The sequence below is a fragment of the Phycodurus eques genome, chromosome 1 (assembly GCF_024500275.1).
Source record: "Phycodurus eques isolate BA_2022a chromosome 1, UOR_Pequ_1.1, whole genome shotgun sequence".
NCBI classification, from domain to species: domain Eukaryota; kingdom Metazoa; phylum Chordata; class Actinopteri; order Syngnathiformes; family Syngnathidae; genus Phycodurus; species Phycodurus eques.
In genome coordinates, this window is record NC_084525.1 from 25147028 (window position 1) to 25162640 (window position 15613).

The following is a 15613-nucleotide window of genomic DNA, read 5'->3' on the forward strand; positions in this document are numbered from 1 at the left end:
GTTTAACCTATATTTAATTGAATACACTACAAAGACAAGATATTTAATGTTCAAACTGATAAACTTTATTGTTTTTAGCAAATAATCATTAACTTAGGCTTTGATGGCTGCAACACGTTCCCAAAAAGCTGGGACAGGTGGCAAAAAAGACTGAGAAAGTTGAGGAATGCTCATCAAACACCTGTTTAGAACATTCCACAGGTGAACAGGCTAATTGGGAACAGGTGGGTGCCATGATTGGGTATAAAAGGAGCTTCCCTGAATTCCTCAGTCATTCACAAGCAAAGATGGGGTGAGGTTTACCTCTTTGTGAACAGGTGCGTGAGAAAATAGTCGGAACAGTTTAAGGACAATGTTTCTCAACGTACAATTGCAAGGAATTTAGGGATTTCATCATCTACGGGTCCAAAATATTATTAAAAGCCCCAGAGAATCTGGAGAAATCACTGCATGTAAGCGGCAAGGCAGAAAACCAACATTGAAGGTCCGTGACCTTCGATCCCTCAGGCGGCACTGCATCAAAAACCGACATCAATGTGGAAAGGATATCCCCACATGGGCTCAGGAACACTTCAGAAAACCAATGTCGGTAAATACAGTTCGGTGCTACATCTGTAATTGCAACATGAAACTCTATTATGCAAAGCAAAAGCCATTTATCAACCACACCCAGAAACCCCACCGGCTTCTCTGGGCCCGAGCTCATCTAACATGGACTGATACAAAGTGGAAAAGTGTTCTGTGGTCCGACGAGTCGACGTTTCAAATTGTTTTTGGAAATTGTGGACGTCATGTCCTCCGGGCAAAAAGGAAAAGAACCATCCGGACTGTTATGGACGCAAAGTTCAAAAGCCAGCATCTGTGATGGTATGGGGCTGTGTTAGTGCCAATGGCATGGGTAACTTACACATCTGCGAAGGCACCATTCATGCTGAAAGGTACATAGAGGTTTTGCCGAAACATATGCTGCCTTCGAAGCAATGTCTTTTTCATGGACGCCCCTGCTTCTTTCAGCAAGACAATGCCAAACCACATTCTGCACGTGTTACAACAGCGTGGCTTCATAGTAAAAGAGTGCGGGTACTTGACTGGCCTGCCATGCAGTCCAGACCTGTCTCCCATTGAAAATGTGTGGCGCATTACGAAGCGTAAAATACGACAACGGAGACCCCGGAATGTTGAACAGCTGTACATCAAGCAAGAATGTGAAAGAATTCCATCTACAATGCTTCAACAATTAGTGTCCTCAGTTTTCAAACGTTTATTGAATGCTGTTAGAAGAAAAGGTGATGTCCAGCTTTTTTGGAACGTGTTGCAGCCATAAAATTCTAAGTTAATGATTATTTGCAAAAAACAATAAACTTTATCAGTTTGAACATTTAATATCTTGTCTTTGTTGTGTATTCAATTAAATATAGGTTGAACATGATTTTCAAATCATTGTATTCTGTTTTTAACACAACGTCCCAACTTCATTGGAATTGGGGTTGTAAATTAAAAAAAGATTTCAAACATTTTTGTCAGTTTTTTGGGGGGAGGCTGGTATAGAATCATGAGATTTCTATTTGAATTACACGTTTTGAGTCATGAGGTTGCTAACGGAACAAATTATACTTGGATTTCAAGGCCCTACTATAGTTGTGTCATTAAACTCGCCTTTTGTTCCACACTGAAATAAATGTTAGGGAACACAGGCAAATTGTAACAGCAAAGTAGACTTCACAGGCTAATAGTCGCTGTGTCGGGAGAGAAGAAATTATGAACTTTCACTTTTGAAAAATATTTCACTTACTTGTTTTTTTTTTTAAGCAAATTGATGTCCAGTACATAGCTTGACGCTCCAGCTATTTGTCTTTGCAGAAGCACAACTTCCTTCCGCTGCCTCTGAATCTCCCAATAAGACGCCTCCCAGCCTCCTCTCTTCGTCACTCCTGCCCACCCGCCTGCCCGCACCCCCCACAGAGTGAGTTCCCACGTGTGTGCCCAGCCATGCCAAACAACACCCGAGTGACCCAGCTGGAGCACAGCAGCGAGCCGGTCACCGAGTCGGTGGCTGACCTGCTGTCTCTGGAGCACCCAATGGACTACAAGAGCAGTCAGATGAGTATGGGTCTCAGTCCGGGCTCCACTGCCCCAGGAAGAGCCCTGCTGCCCTCCCCTGACCCCGATGCTGAGGATGGGAGGCCGGCCTGGAACAATAAGATGGAGTACATCCTGGCACAGGTGGGCTTCTCGGTGGGCCTGGGGAACGTCTGGAGGTTCCCCTACCTGTGTCAAAAGAATGGTGGAGGTAAGTGGACCCAATCACCGGGATTTAGAGGAACGTTTTGTGGGCCAACTCTCATTTGGTCGACTTTCAAAACAAAAGTGCCCCTAGAGTTCAAATCCATTGGTAATATTTTCTTCCAGAGTCCAAACTATTACCATCGTAAAACCCTATGGGAAATGCATTAAAGACCCTGTAAACTGACTTTAGAGACTTGTTTCTGAATACACATTAGAAGATACAGTAATCGCTGTAAATGTGCAAAAAGGTAGTGTTAAAACTATTTTTTATCATTTCAGGTTTCTTGGAGGGGGTGTGGCTAAAAGAATGCCTAGTGACGCACCCCCACTATATATGAACTGGAGCACCTTTGTCACAATTGCGACATGCAGTTAGCTAGCTTGCTGTGCCTATACCCCAGAAATGCATTTGCGGTTTGTATAGTCCACTGACATGGCCGCTTTAGCGCTCCTCGTTGTCAGACGGGAGTGCGTGCACGTAACCGAGCGAAACGTAAATAAAAGTCTGACGTGAAAGCCAGCGTATGGATAGGACTTTGCGCTGGCATGGCCACTTTAGATTGGCTCGTTGTCACGGCGTAGAAAACCCCCGACAACATCCCTGTGGGATATATTCCAGCCACTGGGGGCTTAAAGCGTATATATGTCCGTGGCTCAAACATGCAGTTACAGTATGTATCGACATAAGAATGATCCTATATGAAGTAGCAACCTTTTTACAGGTCATAGTAGTGATATCTGATTGACAGATGATAGCTGAGCGGTGCGTGAGTTTGTTTGCCTCAGCGTTTGACTGTGGGGGGTAGCACACAGTCAAACGGTAGTGCGGCCCCTACTGGGTGGACAGTTGTCAGGGCGGCGGACTGCCCTGGGTCCCTCGGTGTGGGACGTGTCCCGTCCACTGGGCTGCTCTCGGGTAGACCCCTGGGCCCGATATCGCCCCTCGATCGATTGGGTGGGGTCCTCAGCCTCTGCGTTGCGGGCACAGCAATTACAGGACACTTCTGTCAGTCTTTGTGCATGTAAAACGGTGTAAATTCACTTGCATGTGTCCGCAGACACACCCCCCTAGGACTCTTTCACTGGGTGTGGGGTCACGCACTTACTGCAACAAATAACTCATGAATATGCAACTCGCTTGTGTATCCCCTCACTCATACTCTCGTCCTTTTATACTTTTATAATTTACATAGTCAATCCCACCACACTTCAGTTGTACAGCCGGGTTCACGACCCTTGTCTTGCATGCTTCTTCTCCTGTCCTTGTCCGGTTCTATCTTGTCCTGTCCTTCCCTCACAGGGTGTAGCACTACAGCCCCATGCATCACTCATATTTAATGTTTCATTGTTGTAGATAATGTAATGACTTAAGTTTCTCATCCTGTTTACAATTAGTGCTTTGTCTTTTGTCTTTGTTTCTCTCTCCCCTCTCGACACTTTGTTCTGATCGACTCTGATTCTCAATAAACTTCCATTATAATACTAAGAAACTGCAGCGGAAGGTTAAAAACGCCACTGTGACACAGTAAAACTGTTCTAGCATAAAAGGGACACAGATCCTCCATTCTGCTTGACCTAGCAAAAAAAAAAGAAAAAAAAAAAAAGAAATCACAAACGTTTGATTGCAGTTGTTGCTGCTAAGGGTGGCCCAACCAGTCATTAGGTTTAGGGGGCAATCACTTTTTCACACAGGGCTATGTGGGTTTAGAATTTCTTTTCTCCTTAATAATAAAAACCTTCATTTAAAAACTGCATTATGTGTTTACTTGTGTTATCTTTGACTAACATTTAAATTTATTGGAAGTCTAACCAACAGCAATTCCTAATAACATTGCCATTGAGTAACAGCACACTGTCTCTGCTGGACTGTTAAACATAGAGTGAAAGTCAACAACTCTGCATTCTTCTCCCTTGTGTCGTAGGTGCCTACCTGGTGCCCTACTTCATTCTCCTTCTCCTCATCGGCATCCCGCTGTTCTTCCTGGAGCTGGCAGTGGGTCAGAGGATCCGACGTGGCAGCATTGGCGTGTGGAACTATGTCTACCCCCAGCTGGGAGGCATTGGGGTTTCTAGTCTGATGGTAACTGTATGACCTCCGTCATTGACTGGATATTAGCTGCACCATTATTGTATGTAAATACTCACAGGTACTACTAATTGAATAAAAATATCACCGATGAAATACTCAGCTGAAAAGATAATGGGGGCAACTGGACAATTCTTGGTGGTTGAAGACATTTCACCTTTAATCAAAAAGAAGTGAATAAGCATTCACTTCTAAATCTTAGATGTGGAGTTTCCCTATTTATGTTTCGAGTGTGTGTCAGAATCAGAATCCTCTTTATTGCCAAGTATGTCAAAAACACACAAGGAATTTGTCTCCAGTAGTTGGAGCCGCTCTAGTACGACAATAGACAGCCATTTTGACAGTAAACACTTTGACATAAAAACACACTATGGAGAGTCATTTAGTCTCCAGCAATTTAATGGCAAGAGGGAAGAACCTGTTGGAATGTCTGCTGGCTTTAGTATGCATTGTTCGATAGCGCCTACCTGAGGGAAGGAGCTGTAAGCGGTGGGGACCAGGATGTGGAGGGTCCAAGAGAATTTCGCATGCTCTTGTCTTAGTTCTGGTCACGTACAAGTCTCAAGGGTGGGTAGGGGGGGTAGCAATGATTTTTCCGGCAGTCCTAATTGTCCGTTGCAGTCAGAGTTTATCCTTTTTTGTGGCAGCACCAAACCAGATGGATGAAGAGAGGACTGATTTGATGACCGCTGTGTAGAACTGCCTCAACAGCTCCTGTGGCAGGCCGTGCTTCCTCAGAAGCCGCAGGAAGTACATCCTCTGCTGGGCCTTTTTGTGGATGGAGTTGACATTGGTCTCCCACTTCAGGTCCTGAGAGACTGTAATTCCCAGGAACTTAAAAGTCTCGACGGTTGACACGGGGCAGCTGGACAGCCTGAGGAGCAGCTGTGGTGAAGGATGTTTCCTGAAGTCCAAGATCATCTCTACAGTCTTGAGCGTGTTCAGCTCCAAGTTGTGTCAGCCGCACCAAAGCTCCAGCCACTCCACTTCCTGTCAATACGCAGACACATTGCCATGTTTGAAGAGGCCGATGACTGTGGTGTTATCTGCAAACTTAAGGAATATGCCATTCGGGTGCGTTGAGGTGCAGTAGTTTGTGTAGAGAGGACACATCCTTGGGGTGCCCCGGTGCTGATGGTGCATGTGGATGAGGTGGTGTCCCTCAACCTCACCTGCTGTCTCCTGCCCATCAGGAAGCTGTGAATCCACTGGCAGATGGCAGGCGAGACGCTGAGCTGGAGAAGCTTGGAGAAGAGAAGTTCGGGGATGATGGTGTTGAACGCAGAGTTGAAGTCCGTGAACAGGACCCTTGCGCCATCGAGGTGTTCTAGGATGATGTGCAGTCCCATGTTGACTGTGTCATCCACAGACCTTTTTGCTCGGTAGGCAAACTGCAGGGGGTCCAGCAGCGGTCCTGTGACGCTCTTGAGGTGGTCCAGAATGAGGAGTTCAAATGACTTTATGACCAGTTTTAAGTGGGGCAGGCCTCTTTGTCGGTGGTTGTCCTGCCTGATGGGCCCGACCTGCAGGAGCCATGCCTCTCAATCACTCACTTAGCACACACTCACACATTGGGGGACTGGTATGAGGTCGGGAGGGTGTGGGTGTCGGACCGGGTTTCAGCACGTCTGTGCTGTTTCCCGGACGCGGGCACCCTGCCCCTGCCGCCCTGCCTGCTTCCCTAGATTTGAATGCATCACACACACTTATCCCCATTTTTTTAATGCACCACATACACCCATCTCTGGGAGACGGTGGGTCTAGGGTGGGGGGGGATTTGGCAGTTAGGCAGCAGTGCCTGGCAGCCCTTTTTATTCCAATTGACATTCATGCTCTGATTTTAAAAAATAAATCAGAAGTTACTCACTAGTTACTCAGTACTTGAGTGTTTTTTTTTCCCGTACTGAGTATTTGGTGGACTACTTTTTACTTTTACTTCAGTCATATTATTTTAAAGTAACAGTACTCTTGAATACAATATTTGGCAACTCTACCCACCTCTGCTAACTACACAGACATGTAGACCATTTCACCATGACGCCACATATACTTCCGGGTGCCAAGGGCTTTATCCAATGGTACCACTAGTAAACAAACCATTACATGCCATTTGACCAAGGCAGAAAATGGATTAACAATTGATGACAATTTTAGATTTCTTGTCTACCACTGTAGTTTGAATGTGTGAAGTGTCAGTCGAAAAGAACTGAAAAAGAAAGTAACTCAACTTTACTTACTTCACTTTACATTTCAACAATAACATTTCATTATGGAAATCCGGACAAGTAAAATCAACATTGATTGACTGGCTAAATAAAGTGTTGTCTACTAGCAGGCTAGCCATTATGTTTTGCTAAATAACAAAAAAAGACAACTGAACCAAACATTTTATATTATAACATTTATTTTACTTATAAAATGCCTTGCACAAAAACCTGATGAAGGAGCTTTGGTTACCAGTCTGTCCCTTTAGATGCGGCTACTTTTCTAAGATAGTCATGCGGTCTTCTCTGTACAACTACTTATTGTACATCAACCACTCCATATATCCTTCTCACGCGCAGATTCAGCTCAATTACTTTAGATTTTTTTTAAGGAAATAGAAAAAAAAACACTGCAGGTGCAATCTGGACACACAGGTTGCGCTCATCCGACCATATATCATCAAAGGCAGACGAACGTCAAAAATTATTTGACAAAACTGACATGCCACAAAAGCAATGGCGGACGAAGGAGCAGAAAACAGTCAGTGGCGATAAGAAGATGCTTTAGAACTGATGTTGGCTCTGGTTGCACAAAATTCTTGAAATTGCCAAAAATGCAGAAGGAATGAGACCTACACTGTGCCTCGTGTTTGTGCGCATTGCGCCACGTGATGTCGTGTTTTGTACAAATGTGTGTTACTTCACGAACGCATTCCATCCACATTAGACGTTAAATTTTTTTTTGTTACGTGAATGACTACATAAAAAGATCGTATTTAACAGAAAATCAGAATGTGGCATCATGCTCTGCAGTGACAACGTAACCTTAGACACGGCCTTAGTCATTCTTACTAACTGCTAACTAGTGTCCTAAAGAGTGCACTGACTTGGGGGGTTTAAAGTCCCACATTGCGGTGTCTATAAGGAAGGAAATAATTGGCCTCCTATCATCATTCATCATTGTGACATGCTGCTGAGCTCACAGTGGAAGTGTGACACATCACAAGGATCTAGTGAACACAGTCGGTTGCCTTGGTGAGATGGGAAAGTTGCAGCATGTAGCTTTTGCACCTCTAGTGGCTTCCTCACAGCAACAACACCCTTTGCTTCCGCTCTGCTACTATAACGTTGTTTTGTACATGGAGGCACACTCATCTCATTGGTCCATTCAATTAGCGAGTAATCTTGGGTCATGTGATTGGTGCCATTGAGTGCACTTTTGTACGCTTTGATCAACGCACTTTATTTTACCACAAAACTTTATTTTACAGGAAACCCCAGCTATATCGCAGTTCAGTTATCACGGTCCTGGTATTTTATATTGGGGTGAGGGGGGATGTTGTTATTAAAGTTTTTACATTTTTTTTTTAAAAACTACAATATTTTTTTGTTATCCATTGCTCTGGCTCGCTCTCAAAATATTATATCGGCAAGGAAAGGCAAATTTATTTGTATAGCGCGTTTCATACACAAAGTAACTGGTGGGCCATTCTAGCAGCTTTACTTTACTTCTTTGAAACCGATTGAGAGTTTCCTTGGCAGTATGTTTTGTATCATTATCTTGCTGAAATCTCGGCGCCCTTTCCACAATGGTCATTGCACCGGACTATTGCAATATTAGTCATTCGAACTGCTAAGTGCTAGAGGAATCTTTTGCACAATTGTCAATTGTCAAAAAACAAAACAAAACAAAAAATGTACCGACATTACCAGACAACTAGCAACCCTTTATTGCTCAGTGACTGTTTTTTTCTTTTTGTCAATTTCATTAAGTTTCAAAAGTGTTCTCTGTCAATTGACTGTCTGTTGTCGTACTAGAGCGGCTCCAACTACCGGAGACACAAATTTTTGGACATACTTGGCAAATAAAGATGATTCTGATTCTGAAATGTCCACCCTCGTTTCATTTTCATCATCCTCATAGATGGCAGCAGATTTCTGTCAAGAATGTCTCGGCCCATTCACATTTGCCCATTCATCCTTCCTTCAATAATTCCTTTTCTACAAATTGACAAAAAATATGTTTCAACAAAGGTAAAATGAAATGAAAATTAAAGTTAAATACGTGTTTTTGATTGGGGTTTGTTTGGACACAGCTATGAGTGCTTTTGAGGCCAAAAAATAACATGTACACACTCACACAACCAAGAAAACTTCTCCCTCACGCAAAAAATAAACTCATACGTTAAAAACCTCTCACTGCCCCGCCCCCCCACCCCCCCAAAAAAACCACACATACACCTCTCACACAGCAAAACATTCTCACTCGAAAGAAAAGCCACACACACCAAAAACACCTCTCTCTCTCTCACTCTATCGCACGCATAAACACACACATACCACAAAGCCTCTCTTACACACAAAAACCATCACATGAGGGCTGCACAAAATTTTGTTTGAGGTACACACATAGCACACATAGCAGGGTCTGCTGCAATGGGTGTTTCGGAATTAAATCAAGAAACAATCTTGTTTTTTGTCATATGAATGAAATCTTTGCAAAGAGAGGAACCTGCAGTTGCTTTGTGCTTCTCCCCGTCTCTGAAGAACACGGGAGAGCAAATGCACAGTTAAACTAAAATGGGTGGGATTCGAGGAAGAAAGGCCTATTCAATTGCCCGTAGGTGTGAATGTGTGTGCGAATGGTTGTTTGTTTATATGTACCCTGCGATTGGCTGTTGACCAGTTCAGGGTGTTCCCCGCCTCTTACCAGAGATAGCTGGGATGGGCTCCAGCACGCCCGCGACTCTAGTGAGGATAAGCGGAACGGGAGACAAATGAATATAAGAGTAGATTAGATTATTTCATTAATATATTTAGCTGCTGTGAGGATTGCAAAGCTTTTCTCCATCGTTTCGCCATCGTTCCTGTCAGACTGTGTTTCATGTTTGTGTTTGCACATTAAGGACAAAAGTTTTTGATTTAATTCCTCATTCTAAAAAACACCATTGAAGCAACAAATTTTTCCTCATGTTTTTGAGATTGTAGGGTGAAAGCTGCAGCTGGCTACTAGTGTGGACTGAATGGCTGGCAACATGGAGGAAATGAAATACCAGTATTTTGAGGGTAATAGTTCTTTTTAGGAACGATCAATTGAACTTTGAACTAGTTCGCGTAGAAAATGAACTTTCCTAACACTGACCTTGTCTTATTTCACATCGCAATATACAGGGTGATTGAAAAGTAACTCCCTATTTTAAAATACTTATAATTTATTCATGTTGTAATATTTTTTTGTGTATGTTCCATGATTAAAGGAGCAAGTCTATTCTACGAAACCAACGACTTTGGAAGAAGTTGAAGGGCGAATACGAGAAGTTGTCTTCCATCCCACAAGAGTTCCTTGTGAAATCAGTTAATGCGGTTCCCAGGCAGCTTGAGAAACTAGGTGTCTAATGCTGGCGCCAATATAGAATTTTAAACTTTCGTCTCATGTTAATTTCTTGTAAGAAGTATGGTTCAGAAATAAATTACAAGTATTTAAAAATAGCGAGTTACTTTTCTATCACCCGATATATCGCAGGTTTAAAAAACAAACAAACAAACAAAAAACAAAAACAATCGCAATGCCATGTTTTTCCAATATTGTGGAGCCCAACCTCACATAGACAAAAAAAGCTCTCATAAGGAAAGAAAGAAGAAAAAAAAGAATACATAAAAATAAAAAGCAAGAAGAACTTTTAGGTATTTGCATGAGCTTTTTAAGTTCATGTGAGAACTTTTTTGTGTGTGAGGTTATTTGGTTGTGGCCATCATGAAGAGACTCCATGCTGGCTGACAGACAGACAGGAGGGAGACAGATCTGACCAGGGTGGGGCCTGGGGGGCACGTGTCATTGGGCAGCTATAAATAGCAAGTCAGCCAGGACTGCTGAGAGCAAACAGCTCAATAATTCATTAGCACTCAGCGTTAAGCTGACATGGGCTCAGCATCTCCATCCTCCATAAAAATTTAATAGGACATGTTTGATGACAGAAATTTAATAAAGCACACACACACACCTTCCCACTCTCACACATGCAACTTTTACTTGTATACCTTCACTGCATTTACAATAGCTTATTTCCATGTGTGTGTGTGTGTGTGTGTGTGTGTGTGTGTGTGTGTGTGGTTGGGTCAATTGTAGGGAATGTCAATGTATTTTCCCTCCGAATTCATGGAAACAATGGCAAAATTCAAGAAATACATCAGCAGGGCAGCCGCAGCAAATTATAATTGTTTCTGAATGTCGTTATTGTTTACTAGCATCAATGGAAAGGACCTTTTTCAGTTTTTCAGGGAAATCTCATCAAAGTCTGCCTTTTAAAAAAATTCCAGGCATTTTCACCCTAATTTTCATCCCAAAATGCACCCCCTTTCCCTAAAAATGGAACGCACATGACCATCCTGGGCGGCACGGTGGGCGACTGGTTAGAGTGTCAGCCTCACAGTTCTGAGGACCCGGGTTCAATCCCTGGCCCGACTGTGTGGATGTTCTCCCCGTGCCTGCGTGGGTTTTCTCCGGGCACTCCGGTTTCCTCCCACATCCCAAAAACATGCATTAATTGGAGACTTTAAATTGCCCGTAGGTGTGACTGTGAGTGCGAATGGTTGTTTGTTTGTATGTGCCCTGCGATTGGCTGGCAACCAGTTCAGGGTGTACCCCGCCTCCTGCCCGATGACAGCTGGGATAGGCTCCAGCACGCCCGCGACCTGAGTGAGGAGAAGCGGCTCAGAAAATGGATGGATGGATGGGTGACCATCCTGAGTTTGGGGACCGGGGGAGAGAAAGCCCTTCACCATGTGTGGAGGTCTACATTGTGTATTGCATGTGTGCATTGTGGCTACTTGTACCTACCTGTAAAATCTGGTCCAAGCACACTTGCTATCTGGATCAATGGTGCCACCTTCTTGTCCTTGTCCTTATAATCTTTCATTGTTGTGTTGTAAAGACAAGGATGCTTCTCATGTTCTTCAATTAAGGTTTGTATTTCTTCAAATGCCCAACTTCTTTCCTTGCCCTTGGAAGCTGCCATTTTGGCTAGCAAGTGAATCACATGATCACCACCTCTTCTCTGATTGGCTGTGGTTTGCTAAACTCCAGCAAATGTTTCAAAGAATTAATATCTCCAAACAATTCAAAACAAGTCTGTTTGCTGGTGTTTGGTAACGCCTCCACATTAACAAACCTGTGCGAACTCTTTGTGGCAAACACCACCAAACACAGATTTTCTCAATGTCTGCAAACAATTTTTTGCTAAGTGGAGACAAGGCTTAAGATAAAGAAATGAAATCACATGATCACATTTGTTTATTGGTGGCCCTTGGCACAAACGAGCTGCTGTCTTCTTTACGGCAGGTTTGCGGCTTCGTGGGCCTCTACTACAACGTGATCATCGGATGGAGCATCTTCTACTTCTTCCAGTCCTTCCAGTACCCACTCCCGTGGGCCGAATGCCCGGTCCACATCAACGGTACCCAGGCCAGTGAGTGCACCAGACCAAAAAGACGCCTTTTGATCCATTCAAAACATGGATAGACATTTATAGTGAACCCCTGTTGATCGCGGGGAATATATTCCAGAACCACTCGTCAACTTCTGCGGTATAGACAGACCATATAGAAAAGATTTAAAAAATAGTTTTATGCCTCTCACAAACTTTAAAAAGGACAAAAATTAAACTAGGAATGCTAATGCTAACAGCAAAGCAATGTGCTCTCTTAACTTTGCATGAATTCATCAGTGCTAAAAAATGAAAGTCCAAGATGCAGGCATACATAGACACAATTGACTTTAAACATTAATGAAAGAAACATAGTAGTATATATATATATATATATATATATATATATGCACGACTCACTTATTATAAGAGATTTTGAACTTTAAAGAAATAGACACAGGTGCATATGTGTGCACAAATCCCTTGGTACATTCAAACATCAAAAGCAAAGACAGATGTGCACATTTAGACGCAAGTGACTTTAAAACATACAGACGCACAACTCCCTTTGTTGTGTAAATTTTAACATAAAATAACAGAGACACATGCAGACATATAGACACAACTGACTTTAAATATTAAGAGACAAAGGTGCAAAGAGAAGCATAACTCCCTCATGATATGACTTAACATCAAAGAAAGAGACACAGGTGCAAATAGACGCACAACTCTCTCTGTAACATGACTTTGAAATTAAAGTAATAGACACAAACAATCATATAGACCCAACTGACTTTAAACATAAAAGAGACACAGAAGCATGCAGATTCCCAACTCCCTTGGTGTGATGACTTCAAACCTCTTAAAGAGACACAGGTGCACATATAGATATAGGTGTCCTTAAATAATAAGGAAAGAGACACAGGCACATATTGACACATAACTCTCTTGGTAACATGACCTCAAACTTTAAAAACAGAGATACTGGTGCACATATAGACAGAAGTGACTTTAAACAATAAAGAGTCACAGGTGCATACTGACATGCAACTTATTTTTGAATGTGACTTTTAACATAAACACATAGACACAGGCGCACATATAAACACAATTAACCTCAAACCTTTGAGAGACACAGGCGCAAAAAGACGCACAAGTCCCTTGGTAACGTGACTTTTAACTGTAAAGTAATAGGCAACAAGTTTTGAGATGCACATATACCTTTGGTAACAGACTTTTAACTTCAAAGTGAGCAAGACAGGTGCACATAGATGCAACTCTGTAGTTCCCACAGCTTTTTGTTTGGTCTTTGCAGTCATAGAGCCGGAGTGCGAGAAGAGTTCGGCCACAACTTACTTTTGGTACCGTCAGACGCTCAACATCACCAGTACCATCGAAGACACAGGCGGCCTCAACTGGAAGATGACTCTCTCCCTGCTGGTGGCTTGGATCTTGGTGTGCTTGGCAGTCATCAAGGGCATCCAGTCCTCTGGGAAGGTGTGGTACTACTCACCATTCTTTGTTCTTACTGTCTTTTCCAGAAATGACTTTCTTCTGACTTTTGAGTGGCTCAAAGGGCACACCTTAAAAAATATATATATTTGGATTAAGTGGGGTATTTATGTCGGGTCTCTAAGATAGGTGTTCAAAAGGGGTGTTTTGAATAAACAAATGAATGAATGAGTTGAATTCGTTTCTGACAAAATTCCAAAGATACACTTTGCCAAACAAATATAAGCATTCATCCAAAGAATTCCATACCGGATCAGTCGTGGCCCGAGTTAACAATGTCCGCCATTGGCGCCATGAACCTACAGGTTGCCGGTGGAAATTTAGCTACTGTTTGTTGATGATGGAGAGGTAGAAGGCAGGTTCTTGGGCAGAAAGAGAAGAGGAAAGCAATGCGCCAAGAACTGAATGTGGGGACTTTAAATGTTGGGACTATGACAGGAACAGCTCGGAAGTTGGTTGACATGATGATTACGAGAAAGGTCGCTATATTATGTGTCCAGGAGAGCAGGTGGAACGGCAGTAAGGCTAGAGGTTTAGGGGCAGGGCTCAAATTATTTTACCATGGTGTAGATGAGAAGAGAAATGGAGTAGGGGTTATTTTAAAGGAAGAGTTAGCTAAGAATCTCTTGGAGGTGAAAAGAGTATCAGATCGAGTGATGAGGCTGAAACTTGTATAATGTATAATGTGATTAGTGGTTGTGCCCCACAGGAGGTGAAAGAGAAATTCTGGAAGGAGCTAGACGAAGTAGTTCTGAGCATCCCAGACAGAGAGAGAGTTGTGATTGGTGTAGATTGTAATGGACATGTTGGTGAAGGAAACAGGGGTGACGAAGAAGTGATGGGTCAGTTCGGCATCCAGGAAAGGAACTTGGAGGGACAGATGGTGGAAGCAGGAACATAGGGTGACCTACAAGAACAGAGAAGGTGGATTACATCTTGTGCAGACGATATAATCTGAAGGAGGTTACTGGCTGTAAAGTAGTGGTAGGGGAGAGTGTGGCTAGACAGGATAGGATGGTGTGGGTGTAAGATGACTCTCATGATGAGGAGGAAGATTAAGAAGACAAAGGCAGAGCAGAGAACCATGTGGTGGAAGCTGAGAAAGGAAGAGTGTTGTGCGGCTTTTTGAGAAGAGGTGAGACTGGCTCTCGGTGGACAGGAGGAGCTTCCAGAAGACTGGACCACTACAGCTAATGTGAACAGAGAGACAGGCAGGAGAGTACTTGGTGTATCTTCTGGTAGGAAAGGGGAGAAGGTAGACTTGGTGGTGGAACCTTAAAGTAGAGGAAATCATACAAGGAAAGATGTTAGCAAAGAAGAAGTGGGACACTGAGAGGACTGAGGAAAGGAGAAAGGACTACATGGAGATGCGACATAGGACAAAGGTAGAGGTGGCAAAGGCCCAACAAGAGGCATATGATGGAATGTATGCCAGGTTTGACACTAAAGAAGGAGAAAAAGATTTATACAGGTTGACTAGAAAGAGGGATAGAGATGGGAAGGATGTGCACCAGGTTTGAGTGATTAAGGATAAAGATGGAAATGTGTTGACTGGTGCCAGTAGTGTGCTGGATAGATGGAAAGAATACTTTGAGGAGTTGATGAATAAGGAAAATGAGAGAGGATGAAGAGTAGAAGAGGCAAGTGTGGTGGACCAGGAAGTGGCAATGATTAGTACGGGGGAAGTGAGAAAGGCATTAAAGCGGATGACAAATCGAAAGGCAGTTGGACCTGATGACATTCCTGTTGAGGTATGGAAGCATCTAGGAGAGGTGGCTCTGGAGTTTTTGACCAGCTTGTTCAACAGAATTCTAGTGGGTGAGAAGATGCCTGAGGAATGGAGGAAAAGTGTGCTGGTGCCCATTTTTAAGAACAAGGCTGATGTGCAGAGCTGTGGGAACTATAGAGGATTAAAGTTGATAAGCCACACAATGAAGTTATGGGAAAGAGTAGGGGAGGCTAGACTCAGGACCGATGTGAGTATTTGCAAGCAACAGTATGGTTTCACGCCGAGAAAGAGTACCACGGATGCATTATATTTAACTTAAGAGTGTTGATGGAAAAGTACAGAGAAGGTCAGAAGGAGGTAAATTGTGTCTTTG

The 15613-nt window shown here is 43.1% G+C and overlaps 1 protein-coding gene across 2 annotated transcripts in view; it reads left to right on the forward strand.

Annotated features, from left to right (window-relative positions):
* slc6a17 (solute carrier family 6 member 17) overlaps positions 1-15613 on the forward strand; it is a 44680-nt gene that overhangs the window by 12998 nt on the left and 16069 nt on the right. For both annotated transcript variants that reach the window (XM_061684936.1, XM_061684937.1), the window contains exons 2-5: positions 1861-2290; positions 4209-4366; positions 11915-12041; positions 13315-13496. In XM_061684936.1, coding sequence (XP_061540920.1) covers positions 1990-2290; positions 4209-4366; positions 11915-12041; positions 13315-13496 — 768 coding nt within the window. In that variant the 5' untranslated portion in view covers positions 1861-1989. The remainder of the gene's footprint in view (positions 1-1860; positions 2291-4208; positions 4367-11914; positions 12042-13314; positions 13497-15613) is intronic.